We start from the raw sequence: 19,508 nt of genomic DNA on the forward strand, positions 1-19,508 counted from the left end.
TTCATCGTGAATTTCAAGTAACGTAATCTATTTTTTATTTTTTGTTTATTCTTTCAATAATACCTTTATACCCCATTTTATGGGACCACCTTATTATACGTACCCATGCTGGCTCGACATTGCAAGTTGCAACTGATACCATGTGATCTCCAAATCTAGGAGGAGGAGGGCTTCGTTTATCGGAACAAGACCTCGAGCCTGCTAACGTTGCTGGCTACTACTTCCTCGCCACCCCACTCCACCACACACAGAAAGTAAACTTGAAAATTCGTTTCATAAATGGTGGTGGTGACAAGACAAGAGAAGATATCATGTGATCTCGGAAAAGAATAAGGGACCTTTCATAGTTCATGCTCATATATAATTGGCGAAAGTGACCAAATTGTGCTTTCCCTTTGAGGTTGGCATGCATGTATATATATAAAAGCATAAATGAACAAAATAAGCTCACGCACGCATGTGAAACTACTAATTCTAGCACTCTTCAATAAGATATATCATGTGTTTTTGGTAATAAATACTTGATATCATGTTCAAATCAACATTAACAGTAAAAAAAAATATCAGTAATGTTTTTACAACCGAAAAGTCAAATCTGATATGGCATGACATGAATTACCCGCTCACCTTTGCTGGCAAAATTGACAACAACTTCAAATCTTTTTTTAAATTGATTATTAAATGCATTTTATTACTTTAATAATAGTTTAATGTAATAAAATAATAATATAATATGACATATCAAATGAAAAGAAAAACTTGTATCAAATGTCACATAAACTGTCAAATTTAAATTTTATGTTTAAAATTTAGCTCTACAAGCACAAAATTAACTAGGCTAAATTGGATTAATGGTCCCCGTGGTGAGAGGGTAATTGGAAGATAGCCCCCGTGGTGAAAAAATTCGGATTTAAACCCTCGTGGTGAACTCTGTTAGGATTTAAGCCCAAAATTAACATTTTCCTCATCTGTCGGTTAACCCATTCAACCTTAATAACCAAAAGAGAAAAAAATCATTCATCCAAGGCTATGAATTTGTTGATCCATGCTTCGATTCCATTCAAAGATCTTTTGTCCATTAATCAGTGAATTCCCTAAATATGCCCATTTGAGAAAAAAATGATTTCAAAGAAGATCCTTCAATTGTCATATTATAGAAGGATTGTGATTTTCTGCTCGCAAAAAGCAAAACGAAAATGAATATTACAATTATAAACAATAGGAGGAGAAAATTGGCGATGAAAATCCAAAATACGTAGTGGTTTCATTTGCAAGGAAATGGGTTTCTTCTGTTGGATGCGTCTATGGAGATTGAAGAAACATGAAAATGGGTTTCTCTTTTGGATGGGAGATGGATTTGGATTTTTTTGGTGCCATTTGTTTTATGGTAAGAATGTTGCTACTTTGATTGCACTCCCTATCTCAATGCTCACACAAATTTTCTTTCTTTTGCTTTTCTGATCAAAAGATTGAGGTTGCAGCTATTCAAATACGAGACGCGGGGAGAAAAATGCAGGACAAATTGAGATTGAACACATACTTCGTGGTTTTAAAATCCAATGAAATCTTTGGGGGAAGGGTGGGATTGTTAATTTTGGGTTAACGGAGAGTTTACAGAAATGTTAATTTTGGGCTTAAATCCTAATAGAGTTCACCATAAGGGTTTAAATATGATTTTTTTCATCACAAGGGCTATCTTCCGATTACTCTCACCACATGAACCATTAATCCAATTTAGCCAAATAACTATTAACTTATTGTGATGCTGGAATATTATTTTATTCTGAAGCACTAAATAATAGAGGTCCTTTGTGGATGCTAGAACCTTTTTGAGCAAATTGATTACATATTTATATATAATACAATATAATGTTGCCCTATAGGGTTCTGGTAGTGGAGTATTACAGAAAACATATTATTTGTTAATGTCATATAATATTACTGTCTAATGAGATATAATTAAGTTACGTTTATTAGGAATTAAGGATTACAATCTAATGAGATCTAATTAAGTTATTTTTATTAGGAATTAAGGATCATGGTGCAGGGGCGGTTGGACTTAGAGACCAAGGTGGTCTCATGATCATATGAAGTGCAGAAAATATACATGTGAAGGCCTTGTAAGGACATTTCAAATGCTTGGTATGAGTCATTTTTGTGCATATACTAAGGGTTTGATGTAATGTCTGCTAAGCATATCTCGACAGATTGTGTTAAAAACACTCGACAAATTCTCTCTATATCAATCATTAGAATGTTTCGGCATATGTCGATATCTGTTGAAATGTGCGCAATTTGATTTGGTTGACGACAACAAGGTCATCAAGTATTCAATGAAATACCTATGGAATAAACTGAAATTTTTTTACACACTTCACGCTCTGTTTCTATCTATAAACTTGTATTTAACACTATGACCCTTAATATTTAAATCTTGAATCCGCCGCTTTGCACTTTGCAATTGGGGCATGGGTGGCTTAAATTTTGAATTTATGAAATCATGCACGTCTTTATGGTAGCATGGACAAGTAGGCCAGATTGAGCCTGCATCTCGGCCGTCGAGTATATGTACATACCGAAAACCTCCTCATGTTGCTAGTACTACTGAAATCTATTTATGCACCTTTGTTTTGTTTTGTTTTTTTTTTTTTTTTTGTGTGGGTGTTTTGTTATATTAAAGGGTTTCGAACTTAGACCTAATTTATATCAATCACCGAACTCATGCCAACGACTACTAACCCTAATAAGTACAATTTGATTAATTTTGCCTTTTCGTTTGGATACAATTTTATGCATCCTTTACCTTGCAGTTCTTCTTTTTTTTTTAAACGAACATTTGACCTTTAATTTTTATACAAATATTTTCTTGGAATGGCAGTATGGGGGCAATACTCGAGAATCCTATATGTCCTTTTATTGCTAAAGATCAACCTTATTTTAATATCAAGAAGGAAGTTGAAACGTTTAATTCAAAAAATTGGTAATAGTTCAAGGGAGTGACCGAATTCGTCCTAATTCTAGACTAACTCCAATAATGACGTGCAAAGTTTTTAACTTTTCAACGTAAAATAACAATCCTCATCCGCAGACATTATAAGTGACATTTATCTATACAAAAAAAAAAAACATGATTGTTGATTAATTAGTAATTAATGAATAATTTAGTAGCAAAAGTACATATTCTTTTGGAAAAATTTGTACGAAATTAATTTCAGCTTTGTTAAAGTTCGATGGCAAGTTGCTATCATGAATAGAATATTGGCCATACCTGTAAGAATTTGAAGTTTTGATGAAAAGAGGGAATCGGTCACCGGGCAGCATCCTACCTATTTCGGACAAGAAACAGTATTCCGTAGATTTTTCCGGAAATAATTTGAAGCTTTATCGTGCTTTGTTCATTCAAATGATTATTCTATGATTGTTAATTTGTTAACTAGTTTGATAAATAAAGTATATATCTAAAAATATCTAGCCCATCAAGTTGACTAGAACCCCATGATAAAGATCTAGCTAGATAGCTACAAATTAACGCACACTACTAGTACATAAAAATGAGGATTCTAAATCAATAAGGTTTTCCTCTCTCAATCTTACGAGAATCGGATAAACGTTTATCCTACACTATTTTATCTTTATTTTACAAAAAGACTATATTTAAAATTTTTGTAACTTTTCAATCACAAAAGAACAACATATTCATTGCGTGAAGACTACTACATATCAACCCATAATATGAATTTAACTTATCACCTTAATGTCAACATCTAAAATGGTTCCAAGTATCCATTAGCCAAGCATAAATGAGAAAAACATTTATTAATCGCTAAAAATATATTTGAAGCACTTTTGCTATCAATTTACATCATGTCATATAGGAATTGGCATTTTGATTGAAAAACATAAATATTGTCTTTTTTATTGTTATTGATGATTTATACTTTTTTTACTTTCTTTCAGAGATGCTCTAAGCAGCATGTATATTTTGAGGGTGTGTTTAGATGAAACAAACTGGATTAGAGAGAAGTGTGTATATTTTGAGTGTATTTTTACTCTTCTTTTGGAGATTCTTGCAGTTATTAACCCTCTGATATGAAAGTCGACAAAATGGATTAAGAGAAGAGAAATGCAGTTATTTCCCCTTGAAGACATAAAACCATTTTACAGGCTCACCAGTAACCATTTTAGAACAAGTCCACCCCTAAGGACTTTGCGCCAACACCCAGCGCATTTATCCACTCAAATGAACAGTAATAGACTGGAGTGAACAGTAATAGGCCAAGACATCTCCACCCCTAAAAAAATGCACTGGCACCCAGCGCATTTTTTGGTGTGTTTTTTTTTTTTAAGTTTATTTCGGATAAGATTTTTAACCAATTTCAGATAAAATTTCAAATAAACTTAAAAAAAATACACACTAAAATCAAATTACATACTCATCAAATAAACTATAAAAAAAAAACACACTAAAATGAAATTACATAAACTCATCAAATACACTTTATTCTTCAACCACAAGTTTTTTGGTATTTTTTTTTCACACAAAAAGTATATGAAAGCTTTGGTAGAAAGTGTAGAAAATATTGAAATGTGGTGTAAGGTGGAAGATGAGAGTTAGGTATTTATAGAAAAAATAAATAATTTTTTTTTAAAATTTTATGTATTTTTTAATATTTTTTCTGTATGTTTTAATAAATTTTAATTAGTTAATTAACGTGGATCGTTGATCTGTGATCGGACGGTATATTTTAAAAGTAAAATTTAAATTTTTTTTACCATTGGAAATCCAACGGTCTAGAAAAACTAGCCGTTGGAAATCCAACGGATATAAGCATGCCACGTCGCTGATGGGATCCGGAGCACAAGTGGGCTGACAGCCCTGTCGGCTACTCGCGGCAGTGCCTGGCCCTGTTTTTGTGCTGGTCCATTGCCTAGCTCGGGCTGGGTACCAGTCAAAATGAGGGGTGGACTTGGTTGACAGGGTGCTGGCCCTGTTTTTGTGCTGGGTCCTGGGCAAAATCCACTGGGGTGGAATTGCTCTTATATGATAATATTTTAATATGATTGTTTCTGATATATGTGATAATTTAACCCAACAGATCCTCTTCAGATCCTGTTAGTGAGGATCATATGAATCCGTGAATCATGTCCATTCATCGTACATCATGCGGTCAGTTTTTGTCAGGTACTGTTTGTGTTTAATTTTAAATACAAAAATTTTAAATGATTTTTTACCGTACGATGTACGATGAACGAACACGATTCACGGATTCCTAAAATCCTCACAAAGAGGATCCGGCGAGAATCCGGATTCTAATTTAACTAGTTGTTTAAAACCATTTTATAGGCTCACCAGTCACCATTTTATATGATAATATTTTTTTTCTTTCTGACATATGTGATAATTTGTGACATCCACATCGCTCAAGGAAATAGATTCTATAAGCTTTATATGTATATTATCATCTCTACCCAGCACGAGGCCTTTTGGGGACTCACTGGCTTCGGATTCCATTGAAACTCCAAAGTTAAGCGAGTTCGGGCGAGAGCATTCCTAGGATGGGTGACCCATTGGGAAGTTCTTGTGTGAGTTCCCAGAAACAAAACTGTGAGGGCGTGGTCGGGGCCCAAAGTGGATAATATCGTGCTACGGTAGAGTCGAGTCAGAGATGTGGTGGGAGCCCGGTCTAAGATGTGACATAATTTAACTGGTTGTTTTGATATAGGCCCTAGAACTTATATTATTGAGTAAATTATAGTTTGCACTCTCAAGTTTTTGTTTAATTTCAAATTCATATAATGTATTTTAACTTTTTTCAATCTCAAACAACGACTATGATTTCGTTCCCAGAAACAAAACTGTGAAGGCGTGGTCGGGACCTAAAGTGGACAATATTATGCTACGGTAGAGTCGAGTCAGGAATGTGGTGGGGGCCCGGGCTGAGATGTGACATAATTTAACTGGTTGTTTTGATATAGGCCCTAGAACTTATATTATTGAGTAAATTATAGTTTGCACTCTCAAGTTTTTGTTTAATTTCAAATTCATATAATGTATTTCAACTTTTTTTCAATTTCAAACAACGACTATGATTTCGTTACAAAAACTTGAGTTTTTGGGTGGGCGGGGGCGGTTGGGTTTTTTGTTCACTTTGTTGTTTGTTTTTAAAAGAGTTTTTTTTTTTAATTTTATTTTGTGACAGTAACAATGTTAAAGTGAGAGTTTATGAGTGGATATATGCCACGAAATTAGGCGCATAGACGCCACAATTCTTTTCAGGGGGTAGAAGATTTGAACTCAGTATTTTAAGTATTCAGAAACTGCAAAATGGGTAGTCAAACAAAATTTATAAATTTGCTTATGTGGAGTTTTATCATTGAGTTTTATTTAAGCAAAAAAAAAAAAAACTATATATAGAGAAACTTGAATTTCAGTGTTTGAAGTCAAATTTTTGGTAATTTAAATGCGGTTAATTATAAATAACTCATATTAGAAAAAATTACACCATAACTAAATAATGGTTTTTTAGCTAAAGTGGTTCCTGAGATTTGCATAGCTCTTTACTTTGGTCCATGAGATTTGAAATAGATAGAATTGGTCCCTAAGTTTGTCCACAATCAATCATTTTGGTCATTCTGTGAAAAATCTCCATAAAATAAGGGTAAAATGACAAAAATGCCCTCAAGTTTGTCAAATCATTTTGCCCTATTATTTTTTAATTTGAGGGTAGTTTTGTCATTTTGATCCTTATTTAACATAATTTTTTACCCAATGACTAAAATGATTGATGGTGGACAATTTCAGAGACCACTTATATTGATTTCAAATCTTAAGGACCAAAGTGATGAGTTATGCAAATATCAGAAACCATTTTGACTAAAAAACCCTAAATAATCTTGCAGGGACATAAGAAGGATCAATAGATAGGTGCTGTTGGAATCATCGTATATGGTATAGAAGGGGCGAATATTTGTATTAGAGTTTGATTCCAATACCTTTCATTTGGACGGGAATTTGGAAGAACAGGATGTGTGCTCAGGCTGGAATATACCTATATATGTATGTATGTAAAGTGTGTGTGTGTGTATATATATATATATAATATAATATAATATGAGGAAGTTTAGATATTTTTACTGGCATGTTGCTTCATAAGCTGTATATGCGCTGGTGCTCTGTGTGTGAGAATATTTTTCTTATAAACCAATAGTATTTAGTACATGTTAAATTTGTAAACTGATAGCTGTTTTTAGTATCATAATCACAATGATCATCGTCTTCAATTTGTTTTCTCTTTTACTTTTTCCTTTTTTTTTTCGATACTGAATTCAAACTAGTAGATAATTGTGTGAGAATAAGAAGTGTTGTGCTACATTTGAACAATAAGAAATTTTGTATGCACTTACAAAAATGTGTTATTTTTTGTCGTAGTCAATAAATTTTAGGATGAAATCTTAATTTTCTTCAAAAGAAAGTCTAAGAGATGTAATGATCTGGTTGTAAAGGAATGAGATTCACTCCGAATTTATGATGTCCAGAACTAGTGGATTGAAATATCCGGATAGTTTAAAAAAGAAAACTAGGACAGTGGAATATACTCCGAACACATAACTTCGAAGTAGATATCAATCCGGCTGTGAGAGGATAAAAGCATGGAAGAAGAAATGAAGTGATGATATTCATATCATGGCGGCAGGCATGGTCGTGGGCGTGGGAAAAGGAGTGAAGAGGGAGATTGAGATGGAGGATATGATGGATTGAGAGAAATCCATCGGATATATACACACTTGTCATGTCAACCAAAACTCAAAAGGGTCGATTATCTCCCTTTGCTTCCAAATTAATTTATAAATTATTTACCACAATAATTTAGTTATAATTTTTTATAATAGACGAAAATATTATTCTAATCAACTAATTAATAATATAAGGTTTTCGATCAGACTGAGGACATATACTGGAGAGATTTCTGGACAGTATGAGGTCCCCCCAACGGGATCCTCTTCGGATTTTTTTTGGTAAGGATTTTGGAGATTTGTAAATAATATTCGTTTATCGTATATTATGCGATCAGTTTTTATCAAGTATTATTTGTGTTTAATTTTAAATAAAAATATTTAAAATAATTTTTAACCGCACGATATATAATGAACGAACACGATTCATAAATTTATGAGATCTCCACAAAAAGCATCCAGGAAGGATCCGGATTCGAGGTCCCCCACCCTTCTTGCATGCCACCGAGTTAGGGCTAGGGCTTGGCTGGCAGCATTCTCTTTGCCTTGCCCAAGTCCCAAGGGACAATTGACCAATACAAGGGCTAGCCTGTCTTTTTCTCCCAATTTTTTTTTTAACTTTTTGATGATTTTATCTACATTTTTACTCCCTCATTTGATAACCATCCGCTGTAGCAAACACACAACTTTGGATTTGTTATTCCAGGTTCGACTCCTGGCAGCGGAACAAGCTTTTTTTTTTTTTTTTTTTTTTTTAATTCAGCTATAGGAATGATCAAGCAGTGTACTTTTAGGTACCGTTTAGTATGTGGGACGGGACGGAGTGGAACGAGACGTTCCATCCCACGTTTGGTGCGCCTAAAACGGATGGAACTCGCTGTTCCACGGAACAAATTTTGAGTGAATTTTCGTTTTACCTCATCCCCTAGAACGACTCGTTCAACATCTGTGGAACACAAAATTATAACCTCTCAATCTCCTTCTTCCTCCTTGTTTCCATCCAAGGGTATCTTTGCTCCCTCTCTGTTCCGTTCCGTCCCGTCTGCATACCAAACGATACCTTATAGAATCACGCTTCCTATTTGGAGACGGGGGAAAGCTTTGTCGTGCCTTTTTGAAAGAACCCACACTTTTTTCTATTCTATAACAATTGAGATTTTAAATTCGAATTCTCCGTCTAAGCGTGCGTTCATATCAACGAGAATGCTTGATTAGGTTAAAATTAAAAAACAATCAGCAGAAAGTAAATGCATTGCTAAATTACAGACCACCTTCTTCAACAGTAGACTAGTTACATGCAACAGAAGAGAAGTGACTTTAACTAGAGAACCCCAGAAGCTGCAGGAAAAATTAGCACCTTCTGAATACCGTCTGTGGCACCTCCGTTATCATTCACAACCGGTGCTCTTTGCCTTCAGCTATTGCGGGATGCTATCCAAATACTGCTTCACGCGTGTTTGGTTCATCTCGAATATGAATGGCATTCCCCGTATCTGCAAAATTCATCATTTGCAGGAAATCGTTTAGTTAACTGTGACGCAATCAAACTACCGCCTAAACATGTGTCACGTGATAATTATGGCAGGAAAACCGCAATCTATTTGAAACACCATGGCTTATCAATGACTTAAGATATAACATACACAATGTATTGAGCATTTTGATCACCAAACCGAAAAATTGATGAGTATAAAAACGAATGTTGAGGTATGACGATCAAGACTTACGCACAGCTACAAGGACACATTGCACAAAAAACAGCTAAGAAACTCAGAAAAACTAAAATTTAGCAAACCAAGAACATACCTCGATCAAGCAACTTGAACTAAGGCTTAGACTTTGTCCAGGGGCTACTTCCTTGCTATTTACCGAGATTGGACACTTCCCAAGATTTTTCAGATGGAAGGATCCATCTTTGTCCATATTTATCATTACCTAACAAATGCAGAAAAAATAAATTTTTACGCTCACTTGGAGACAAACCAAAATGCTTGCCCTGGGTTAGCAAGAAGATGTAAACCGCATAATCTGAAGACACCTAAGTTCGGTTCTGTAATTGTTATCGTGATTTAATGAACTAAATTGTAAATGTCTAAATGATTTCTTTTTTCCACATCATTGAGAACATTACGTAGAACAAACTTTTGGAAGGAAAGGAAAAGGCAAGTAACTGCATCACTGGTATGGTAAGTTAAGGTGGTCAATAATATTATTACCTGTTTTCGAGATATCTTGTTACCACGCCCTTCTCTTCCCAAGTCAATATCAACAACAGAATCGTCTGTTGCTCTACCCAATAAAACCTGCAGATATAGATTACCATTCATTCACAGAATCAACCCATGTCTGACATAAACTAATTGGACCATGAGTTTTAAATTTTCAATTAAATATGCATGTCATAGCAAAACCTAGATGGATCCCTATGGCAAAGTGATTAAGTTTTACACAGAACTCTTGCTCCATAATGCAGCTATGGGGTGAAAATATGGGGTGAAAACTTCCCAACCCCAGATAGCGGGAGAAGAGAAAAGGGTCCGTATGGTCAACCCCAATTGGGTTGGGTAAAAATTTATAGAGCAAATGAAATACCTCAGGCTTCTTAATGTAATGCTTAGAATGACGCCCATACAAAATGGCAAATGCTCCGTGAGTTGCAATGGCTCTTTGCAAATATGAATAAGCACACTGCTCCAGCCTTATGATTCTCCTCTTAGCATCCTCATTCTGATATTTTGAGACTGCACATAGAGAACAGCATAAAATCACAATTTATAAGGCATACTGATGCAGTGAGCCTCCATCAAATATGATGCAATCGCTTTACAGAAAATATTAGTTCCTTGATTAGGAATGTTCTATATGTTTCAAATAATCAACAAATGCAAACATTTTCTATTGTGATGCATTGCAAACTAATGTAGATCAAGAATAATTCCGACATCATTGAGTATAGATACCATATCATCTGTCAGTTAAGCATGAATGCTGCATAATAAACAAACTCTTTTCCATTAACAAAACTCATTGCATTAACGCATACCATTTATTACAGGATTTGATAGGCAGAAGGGAAGTACCAATAAGATTACTTTAATGCATACCATTTTAGAGGATTTGATAGGCAAAGGAGATGTACGGATAAGTCTGTATAAAGAAAACAAGTAATGAGCCGGTCATTAGATGTATGATAGTTTGACCAAGTATTACCTTCCTCGCTAGAATACAACTCCTGGTCATCTGGGTCCAAATCCATATCAAGTACCTGCAGGTGGAACAACAGTCAAAAAAGGTCGTACCCAGTGCACAAGGCTCCCGCTTTACGCAGGGTCTGGGAGAGGTGAATGTCGGCTAGCCTTACCCCCATTTATGGAGAGGCTGCTCCCAAGTCTCGAACCCGAGACCTACCGCTCATGGGCGAAGGCACTTGCCATCACACCAAGTGCGACCTCTAGGTGGAACAACAGTCAATGAAACTAAAAGATGAATTACAAAATTGATAAGCAAATCAAATGTTTATCGACAAGATGATTCGCATTTTAGCACTTACCAATGCCTCTATATCGGAATAACATGGTACATCATCATCGCTCTCGAAAAGCCCCATTTGATCTGATGTCTCAGGGTTTAATTGTGCTTCAGCAATCCCTTCTGTATGTAATGATTTATTGTCTCTAATTGTAGCTGATGGATCAAGCTCCTGTTTAATGACACCCAAATCTGGGTTCTCCACATGAAACTCAGTTGAGTTGTAATTGAGAAGCTTAGCCGATATACTTTCTCTAGTGTCTTCCTTCAGGATTCCAGGTTGAACACTTGTACTTGGATTGGCTGAATAAATTTGATCCAGACCTTCACTAACATGACCTGCATTCTTAGATGCCACTTGAATGGCGTCAGTCTTAGACAGCTCAAATTTCACCCCGAAATTACCTAGTGGAGGTTTTAGACCCTTTTCTTGTAAGAAGTGTGATCCTTTAATCTGAGAGGTACTATGCGGTTCTCCTAGATTTTTTCGCTCTCTGTGCATAAAGCATGACCCTGTGGCATTATTTCTCTTATTAACAGGGAAACCTCTAGTGGACAAAGATAATGGCTTATTCACTTCAGAAGTTGATGGACGATTTGGTAGAAAGATATCATCATTGCATGGAATTTCTGGGTCCTCGGTGTTTAATGTGCAGCAGATAACTCCATCTTTCAATTCAGGATTTTGATAGTTCGAAGCAGTTGAAGATGATAGCATCAGAGTCTCTGAATGGCAAACCATATCTTCATCAGCATTTGGGGATCCTTTATTATCATCTACCACTCCAAGATATGTACTAGAAGGATTCATGGAGTCCATAACTGGAGCTACAGATGTTTCTGGCTCAGATTTGACGATCGTCTGTTCTTGATGAACACCATCTTTCGGTGACCTCAACAGAAGGGAGCTCAAGCCATCATAGTAAGACTTATCAATCACATCTTTTCCATCAGCAGTCATGAGCATGAGCTCCTCGTTCGTAAAGTTTAAAAGCGAATTGGACAGTTCTGCCAAATAACCTTCAGTACTAACAGGAGCTGCTGAACTCTGGAAATCACCACATGGCATTTCAGCATCCACCTCAATCCTAACATGAACTTCAGTCTCTGATGTTCTTGCATTGTCAGCATCGATATTCTCATGAAGTTCAAAAACATCGCCGGTGCATGTATTATTTTCACTAAGATCAACATCGACTGGCTTAGCTGGAAGTGGAGATGAATACTCCAAGTTGTTAAACAATGCACCACCGTCTGAAACAGGTGAATTAAAGGCGTTGTTCCCTTCAAATTCTGTGCACATATTTCCCTCGTTGCCATTAATTTGATCAAGTGTAAATTTCATTCCCAAGCCATCAGCATTGAACAGGCTGCAATCTGGCAATCCCTCTGGATGATTGAATTCATCCACCTCAGATTCATTCCATGTCATAATATCTTCATGTATGTTACCTTGTTCCATATGAAAATCATTCCCATCTGGGTTCTGGAGCATATGAAAGGTATCATCAATGCCGACATTCATCAGATTTTGCATAGCATCCATATCCGACGTCTCAAGGCCAAAAGGGGCTGACATCGGATCACCATTTATGCAATTTCCATAAAGAGGCTCGTCTCCATTTCCATGATAGTTGTTATTACTGGGTGCAACAAGAAAATTAAGGCCCATGGAATTAAATGGCTCATTGCAAATCCTTTTACGCATTGCATAGTAACTACTACGAACACTTTCAGCTTTTCTCTTTCCGGATTCACATTTTTTTTCTTTTGAATTTCCCGACCTGTCAAATGGAACAGCCGTGGTGGAACTCTCAAACTCAATCATGCGAGCAGAAGCATCTTCAGAAACTACTGGATCATACAGGAGAGAATACCACCGATCTTGCAGCTCACGAACAGTAAATCTTTGAGAAAAATGCACTGCACCTTTAGCAAGCGACTCCAACGAAGCACCATCCTGCAAACAGAGCAAAAGAATACAAAGTCCGAATACTAACTTCCTGATAAGCTTTCCTTGTATGATAAATATATTACAAAATCAAAACCAGGGTTTTCTGAAAAGTACCAAATCCTAATTTATTTCCGAAAGGGGAACCCAGGCAGTTCCCCTCCGACGCAACACAGTTAATAGAGGCGAATACTTGTTAATTCGACTAAGATACCGCCTATCTCAGTAGGAAAACCAGCAGTGACAATTGTTCTAGCAGTGGACAACATAATTTCAACTGCATTCACTTTCAATTTTATCTAGCATTTGTCCAATTTACTGATTATGTTCCTCAATTTCAATCTTAAATACGAGGAACGGTAAATCCATAACATATTCGGAGAACATAAACCCGAAATCGAAAGTTGAGGTTCCACCATAAAACCAATTGGCAATATGGGGAGTAGCCCAACCTCTTATAAGCCCATGCAAGGTCCCTCCTCCCATCAATGTGGGACTCATTCTCAATACAACTCGAATTCATGCTTAAACACACTAAAACCCCAAGAATTTGAAAACCCAAAAAAAGCAACATACATCATATGTATAACGAAACAAATTACCAGAAAAATCCAGGTTAATAATACACTGCGAGGATGCAAGAACATTAAATTTTCAGAAAAAAGGGAGGAAATTTAGAGTCGAATTTGTACCTCAACAGCTTTTTTGAGCAGAATATCATCCGCCGGAATCCATTTAGAGAACGGAGCGAGAGCACCCATGGCCTCCACCAGCCTCCCTCCCTTCCTCCCTCTCTCTCCCTCTCTCTCTCTCTCTCTCTAGAGCGTTCTTGTTCACGGGAGCATGGAAAAAGCTTGAAGAAAGAGGAAAATTACGAAAATAGGCGGACGGGAGAAGGCCTTCGTGGCGGCTGGGGGGGTTTAGAGGGAAAGAAAAAAAATACAAGGATTTTACAGAGGTTTTGTGAAACGTGGACGGCGGCGAATTGGGCGGTTGGGGCACCGCGTCGTGGTCTCAGGTGACTCTGTTTTGAGGTGGCGAGGTTTAGGGGTTTAGTTGGGTGGGGCATTAGAGCACGTGCCAACCCACTCAGCCGTATCATCTTACAGGTTGCCTCGGACTCCTATGCTCTCCGTTGACCCAAGAGTGCTCCTCTAGAACCATAAACCGTAATGGTATTCATACATCTATTTTACTTGTCAAATATTCATTTTAATTTTTTGCCGTCGTATCAAATGAATTAAAGAAGATTTATGACGAAAATTAACAAGGATATATGAAATGTAAAAATAAGTGTGTGAATAATACTTTTTGAAATATAAAGTGTCCTTTTTTTGGTTTGAAAGATCTACTTATCTTGATGGACTTTATTTTTTATAGGGAGGCGGTACAGTTTGATGTCTCTAACATTATTCCATTAAACGAGTGATGCAAATTAGCAAAGGAATGTGCTTTCTTTGCGCACTAAATTTCTAAGTGCGGATATACATTGATGTGTTATTTGGGAAGCAAGGTTCTAAAAAACGTTAGGCGCTAATCGGGCAGCGGGCTAGCGCCTAGCGCCAAGACAGATTTAGGTAAATTTCTTGTATATCTTGTAAATAAGTGCATATTGTCACTTACAAAAAATTATACTTTTATGAAATTCATGGATAGGATAATAAAAAAATGATAAAATGCAAAAAGAGTATCCAACAAGTCCAAAATTTAAAAACGCATTAAGCATATATGCCATATAACCATAGTGAGGAGTATTGTAATGTAGGATGACACATGTACAACAAGTTCACAATTTAAAACAACATAAAATGCAAAATAGGAGGAAAATAAGGAAATATAGTAATGTAAGATACATAATCTAAGTTTTTATTTTTTATTTTTTAAATTTCAAAAAAATAAAAAACGCCTAGCCGCCTAGCACCGCCTAGCCTGCCTAGAGTCACCCCAATTTTTCCAGCCATTTTGCACGAAATTGCCTCGATTCCAACCTGCCCAGCGCCTAGGCCATTTTTTAGAACATTGTTGGGAAGTAGACGAAAAACTCCTAGGACCAACAATAAGAGAGTACTAAGAACAAACTCGCGTTGTAACAGGAGGGAGGGTGCTTAACCGTACTTGAACTCCATCCAAATTATGACCCAATAAAGCAAGAGCATTCATCACAAAATACACTTTTGTGGCGTTTGTGACTATAAACTTTTTAAATATTCTACTTTGTGAGAAAAGGAATGTCTTTTGGTACATACGAAAGAATAAAGGTGAAGTGACCAAATTTGTTGTCAAAAGCTAATGGAGAAAAAAAGTTGTGATGGAGTTTTTGAACCGAAAAGGAAGCACATCAAGCAAATCCAATAGCTTTCAATTTTGTTGGGTGTCCACTTTCCCAAAAGGGCTTGTGGGGCCTTCCTATTTTGAAGTTCACACTTGAAATTTTTGAAAAGAAAAGAAAATTTCAAAATCATTATTCTCTACTCTTTTTCTTCTTCTTTTTTTTTCCAACAAAAAAGGACCAGTTAGATACTATAGTTCACCCTTTTGGAAGCCGAGAAGATTTATAGGGATATTTTAACCTTCTTACGCACTAGGAATCAAACCGAGGAGGTATCGTGTGAAATAGGGGTCTAAAATTAGTTTATAACTACTAAATCACCCAATGATGGTTAAGTTGATGTTATTCTTGAAATCCTCTAAAAAAAAGAGAAACAGAAAAATAGGAATTGAATCCAGCAAACATAATTTACATGGACCGTCATCGTGGAAGAAGTTTTAGAGGCTTTGTGTTAGTTTACATGGCCCAAACATTTAGGCCCAACCACATATGCAGCCCACCATAACAAAACGACATCGCGATAGGTAATACTGCCACTACAAGTCCACAACAAACGAGTTTAATTAAATCTTAACAATACATGGGTAATTAACCAAATGTTTAACTAATTACTGCAGTGGTGGTGGAATCTGATGCAGCTCCAGCAGCAGTGCAGTGAAGATTAGTGGGATGCGATTGGTTACTACTTCGCAAATATGGGAGGTCCTCCTCCATTTGGTGAGCAGCCACACACTGAATCATAATCCCCTTCATTCTCTACTTATTCATAGTGTATACCTTCCCTCGCATACTAATTAATTAAACCAAAAACAAAAACAAAACAAAACAAAACAAACAAACAAACAAAACGATTTCAAAGGTTGGAAAAGAGTAATATAATTTGATCAATTACAAGAAAGAGATCAAGTGCATACAAGTTCGTGGAGACTCATGTTCACATCTGCTTGGCTCTTTACCTATAGTGCAATAAACGGAGAAAAATGAGTGATTTCGTTATACAGTACAATTATGTAATCAATATATAGACATCATCATGATATGCGAAACATGTTAATATGTTTGCACTTTGTTGATATCGAATAAAAAATACAAGGCAACTGATAAGACCGTCTGACTCGTATTTTTCTCCCCAAATGAACCTTATATCAACCAAGTAACTTAAAAAACATATAAATTAATTAACAAAGGATTGGCAACCAGGTTTAGATGGTCAATTAGCTAGGGTTAATTACCTTTTTCTTGGTTGTATCAATCTTATTAGAGATCATCCGAACCTGTCCACCATCGTACACATATATAGTTAATGTAAGATTATGAAATTAAAACATCATATCACAAGTAACACACACACACACACAATATATATATATATATATATGCAATGCACAATTCACTATAGAGATCACAAACAAAATTGGAGAAACTCATCTACCCTATAGTCTAACATACACCTATAACTGTAAGAGGAGAGAGCTTTACCAACACATTCGGATACAACCATGACGGATTAATGATATAATATTATGTAAAACAGTTAAAACACATGATATTGTATCAATAATTGAGAATGCCATAGTAGCATCTCGAGGTGTGGGTAAGTCATTCCCCCTTGTAAGAGGCAAGGCGACCGTTGCCCTCATAACCAATATAAACTAAATTCCTTTATCTTCGAATGGTTTCTAGGATGCATATTAAGAAGACATTTTTCAGAGTGCCGAGAGCACGACTCTATCAAATATCGTAATACAAGAAGTTGGATACTTGAAAACATAATATTTCCGATCACTTGTACTATGACATTTAATGTACCGGGTCGTGTTACCAACTTTTGTTATATTAATTGTGACTTGCTCGGATTTTCCTTCAAACTAGCTATATCTGATTAGCTTTGAATTTACCACAGTAATCCCTCTAGAAGAATAATATCAATCAACTAAGAACTACAACAATGGCAACACATGTACAACCTTGCGCTGGCGAATGACGTCGACGGCGGCTTTCATCTCTTCCTCGAGACCACGCAGTTCATCGAAACTCAGATCGTTCAGACAATCCCCAACTCTCTGCCTACATATTATACTCCGATTAAGTTGAAAAACAATAATTTGATCAGCAAAAAATTGACTCCTATGCAGTGTTCTAAAAGTTCTCATCTACTTCTAGGCTCCACTTAAACGCTTAAGCGTTAGGCATCTGCCCTTCGTCCAATTAGCGCCTCTTAGAACCTTGTTCCTATGTAAATATCTATTCGTTACCTGATCTGCCTCCGAAGATTCATGTTCACCTCCTTCAGCTTCTTCAAATGCTGTTGCATTGCCTGCAGTGCACACACATTAGCTACCACAAATATTTACGCATAACGCTAACCAATTAGTAACTTAAAATGAAAAACGAACGAGGAATACCTCGTAGTGCGAGCTCCAAATATCGATTCCAAGAGTCTTCTGGTACTGATCCAGCAATTGCTTTGTTCTGGTTGAGCACAAATTCATCACATAAGCAAACGATGAAACCCAGAAAATCCAATAGTTTGAAGAAAAACCTAGGGTTTTAGGGAGAGAAAATGAGAGGGGAGAGAGAGAGAGAGAGAGAGAGAGAGAGAGAGAGAGAGAGAGAGAGAGAGAGAGAGTGAATGGATTACGTGGTGGAGGGGCTAATGTACTCGTGGACTTTGCCGGAGCTCGAAACCATGATGAGAGAGACCTCGGCGTCGCAGAGGACGGTGAGCTCGTTGGCCTTCTTGAAGAGTCCGTTCCTTCTCTTGGAGTAGGTCACCTGCCTGTTGGTCGAGTTCTCTATCCTCCTGATCTGGATCTTCCCCCTCGCCATCTCTCTCTCTCTCTCTCTCTCTCTCCTCAAATCCGATCTGAAAATATGAATATCTGGAACTCCGAAACGATTAGATTTAATAGAACAAAAATAATTAACAAATAATTAAGAGGAGATTAGGGTTGCAGAAGGGAATTTACCAGAAATAGAAAGGGTTTCGGGTTGAAATTGGGTCGGATATCGATGTGTGGGGACCCATTGATGGAGATGGAGCATCGTACGTCCGCTTTCCGTTCTTCACCAAATCACGGTTTCCGTTCCGATGTGACATCCTACGGCCTACGGGGTTTGATAGATTCAGTCAGGGCTACCCTAGCTAGCTTGATCAGACGAGGGGAGAGAGAGACAGTCTCACCCTAATCACAATTTTTTAGGAAGTTTTAACAAACACTTCTGGTACTGTTCATTTTAATGAAAAATCATATTTTTACCTTTAACTGTCACTATTTACTATACATTTAGAAATAGCTTTTCGTTAAAAATGAAGTTTTTTTTTACTTTTCGTTAGTTTTCCTAATTTTTTTAATGGTAATTAGTAAGGAACCAAACGGCTAGTCTTAAGGTGCACTATTGACTCGTTTGTAAGTACTTTTAAAATTGTTGAAAATCTTTTTGGCGAAAGTGTTTTGGGTTATAAAAGTACTTGAAGTGTTTCATGTAAGAAGTATATTTCGAGAATTCACTTGCAATTTTTTACTGAAAATTGGTTTCAAAAGCATTCTTATAAAAAACATATTCAGTCATTTTAAAAGTACTTCCAAATAAACCCTATAGCTATGTCAAGGAAGCAAAAAAATCTTTAGGCATTGTTGAACTTAATCGTTGGTGGGATGTATTTTCAGAACTATTATAACGGTAAATTTGACTCGAATCTCTTGATCCACGTGATCCAGACACGGAGATCTGAAATAGATCTAGATCCACAAATTATAAGACAAGAGTAACACTGATATATACAATTTAGCCAAACGTCGTTTGCCATTTATTTATTGGCAAGAATAAAAACCAGCGGTCAAAGAGAAAGCATTGGTGGATGCAATTAGATGTTTCAAATTTGGAACCCCTGGATTTTTCCCTGCAGGCGTAGTGAGGGCGTCGTAGGCTGGAGCAAATAGGTTTGGGACAATCACGAAATTT

At 36.4% G+C, this 19,508-nt stretch overlaps 2 protein-coding genes across 2 annotated transcripts; both read right to left on the minus strand.

Moving 5' to 3' along the window:
- Nucleotides 1-8,890: 8,890 nt before the first annotated feature.
- Nucleotides 8,891-14,302, minus strand: LOC126633284 (uncharacterized). The gene is made up of 7 exons (XM_050303857.1): nt 13,906-14,302; nt 11,285-13,222; nt 10,945-10,999; nt 10,327-10,475; nt 9,951-10,037; nt 9,541-9,669; nt 8,891-9,227 (listed from the first exon to the last, which is right to left on the minus strand). The coding sequence occupies exons 1-7, from the start codon at nt 13,972-13,974 to the stop codon at nt 9,153-9,155; spliced, it is 2,502 nt and encodes an 833-aa protein (XP_050159814.1). The 5' UTR covers nt 13,975-14,302; the 3' UTR covers nt 8,891-9,152.
- A 1,612-nt stretch (nt 14,303-15,914) lies between these two features.
- Nucleotides 15,915-18,735, minus strand: LOC126633285 (agamous-like MADS-box protein AP3). Its single transcript, XM_050303858.1, has 8 exons — nt 18,512-18,735; nt 18,184-18,424; nt 17,948-18,014; nt 17,798-17,859; nt 17,510-17,609; nt 16,775-16,816; nt 16,457-16,498; nt 15,915-16,332 (listed from the first exon to the last, which is right to left on the minus strand). Exons 1-8 carry the CDS (start codon nt 18,585-18,587, stop codon nt 16,303-16,305), a joined length of 660 nt encoding a protein of 219 aa, XP_050159815.1. The 5' UTR covers nt 18,588-18,735; the 3' UTR covers nt 15,915-16,302.
- Between the last annotated feature and the right edge of the window lie 773 nt (nt 18,736-19,508).

Source organism: Malus sylvestris, chromosome 8 (assembly GCF_916048215.2).
Source record: "Malus sylvestris chromosome 8, drMalSylv7.2, whole genome shotgun sequence".
Taxonomy (NCBI): Eukaryota; Viridiplantae; Streptophyta; class Magnoliopsida; order Rosales; family Rosaceae; genus Malus; species Malus sylvestris.

Coding starts and splice junctions, on each gene's coding strand:
- LOC126633285 (XM_050303858.1), bottom strand. CDS start 18,587: ATGCTCCATCTCCATCAATGGGTCCCCACACATCGATATCCGACCCAA. Junction 16,817..17,509: donor ACGTCATTCGCCAGCGCAAG/GTTGTACATGTG, acceptor GATGGTGGACAG/GTTCGGATGATCTCTAATAA. Junction 16,499..16,774: donor TTGATACAACCAAGAAAAAG/GTAATTAACCCT, acceptor ATTGCACTATAG/GTAAAGAGCCAAGCAGATGT.
- LOC126633284 (XM_050303857.1), bottom strand. CDS start 13,974: ATGGGTGCTCTCGCTCCGTTCTCTAAATGGATTCCGGCGGATGATATT. Junction 11,000..11,284: donor ATTCCGATATAGAGGCATTG/GTAAGTGCTAAA, acceptor TTCCACCTGCAG/GTACTTGATATGGATTTGGA. Junction 10,476..10,944: donor GTTGTATTCTAGCGAGGAAG/GTAATACTTGGT, acceptor CTCTATGTGCAG/TCTCAAAATATCAGAATGAG.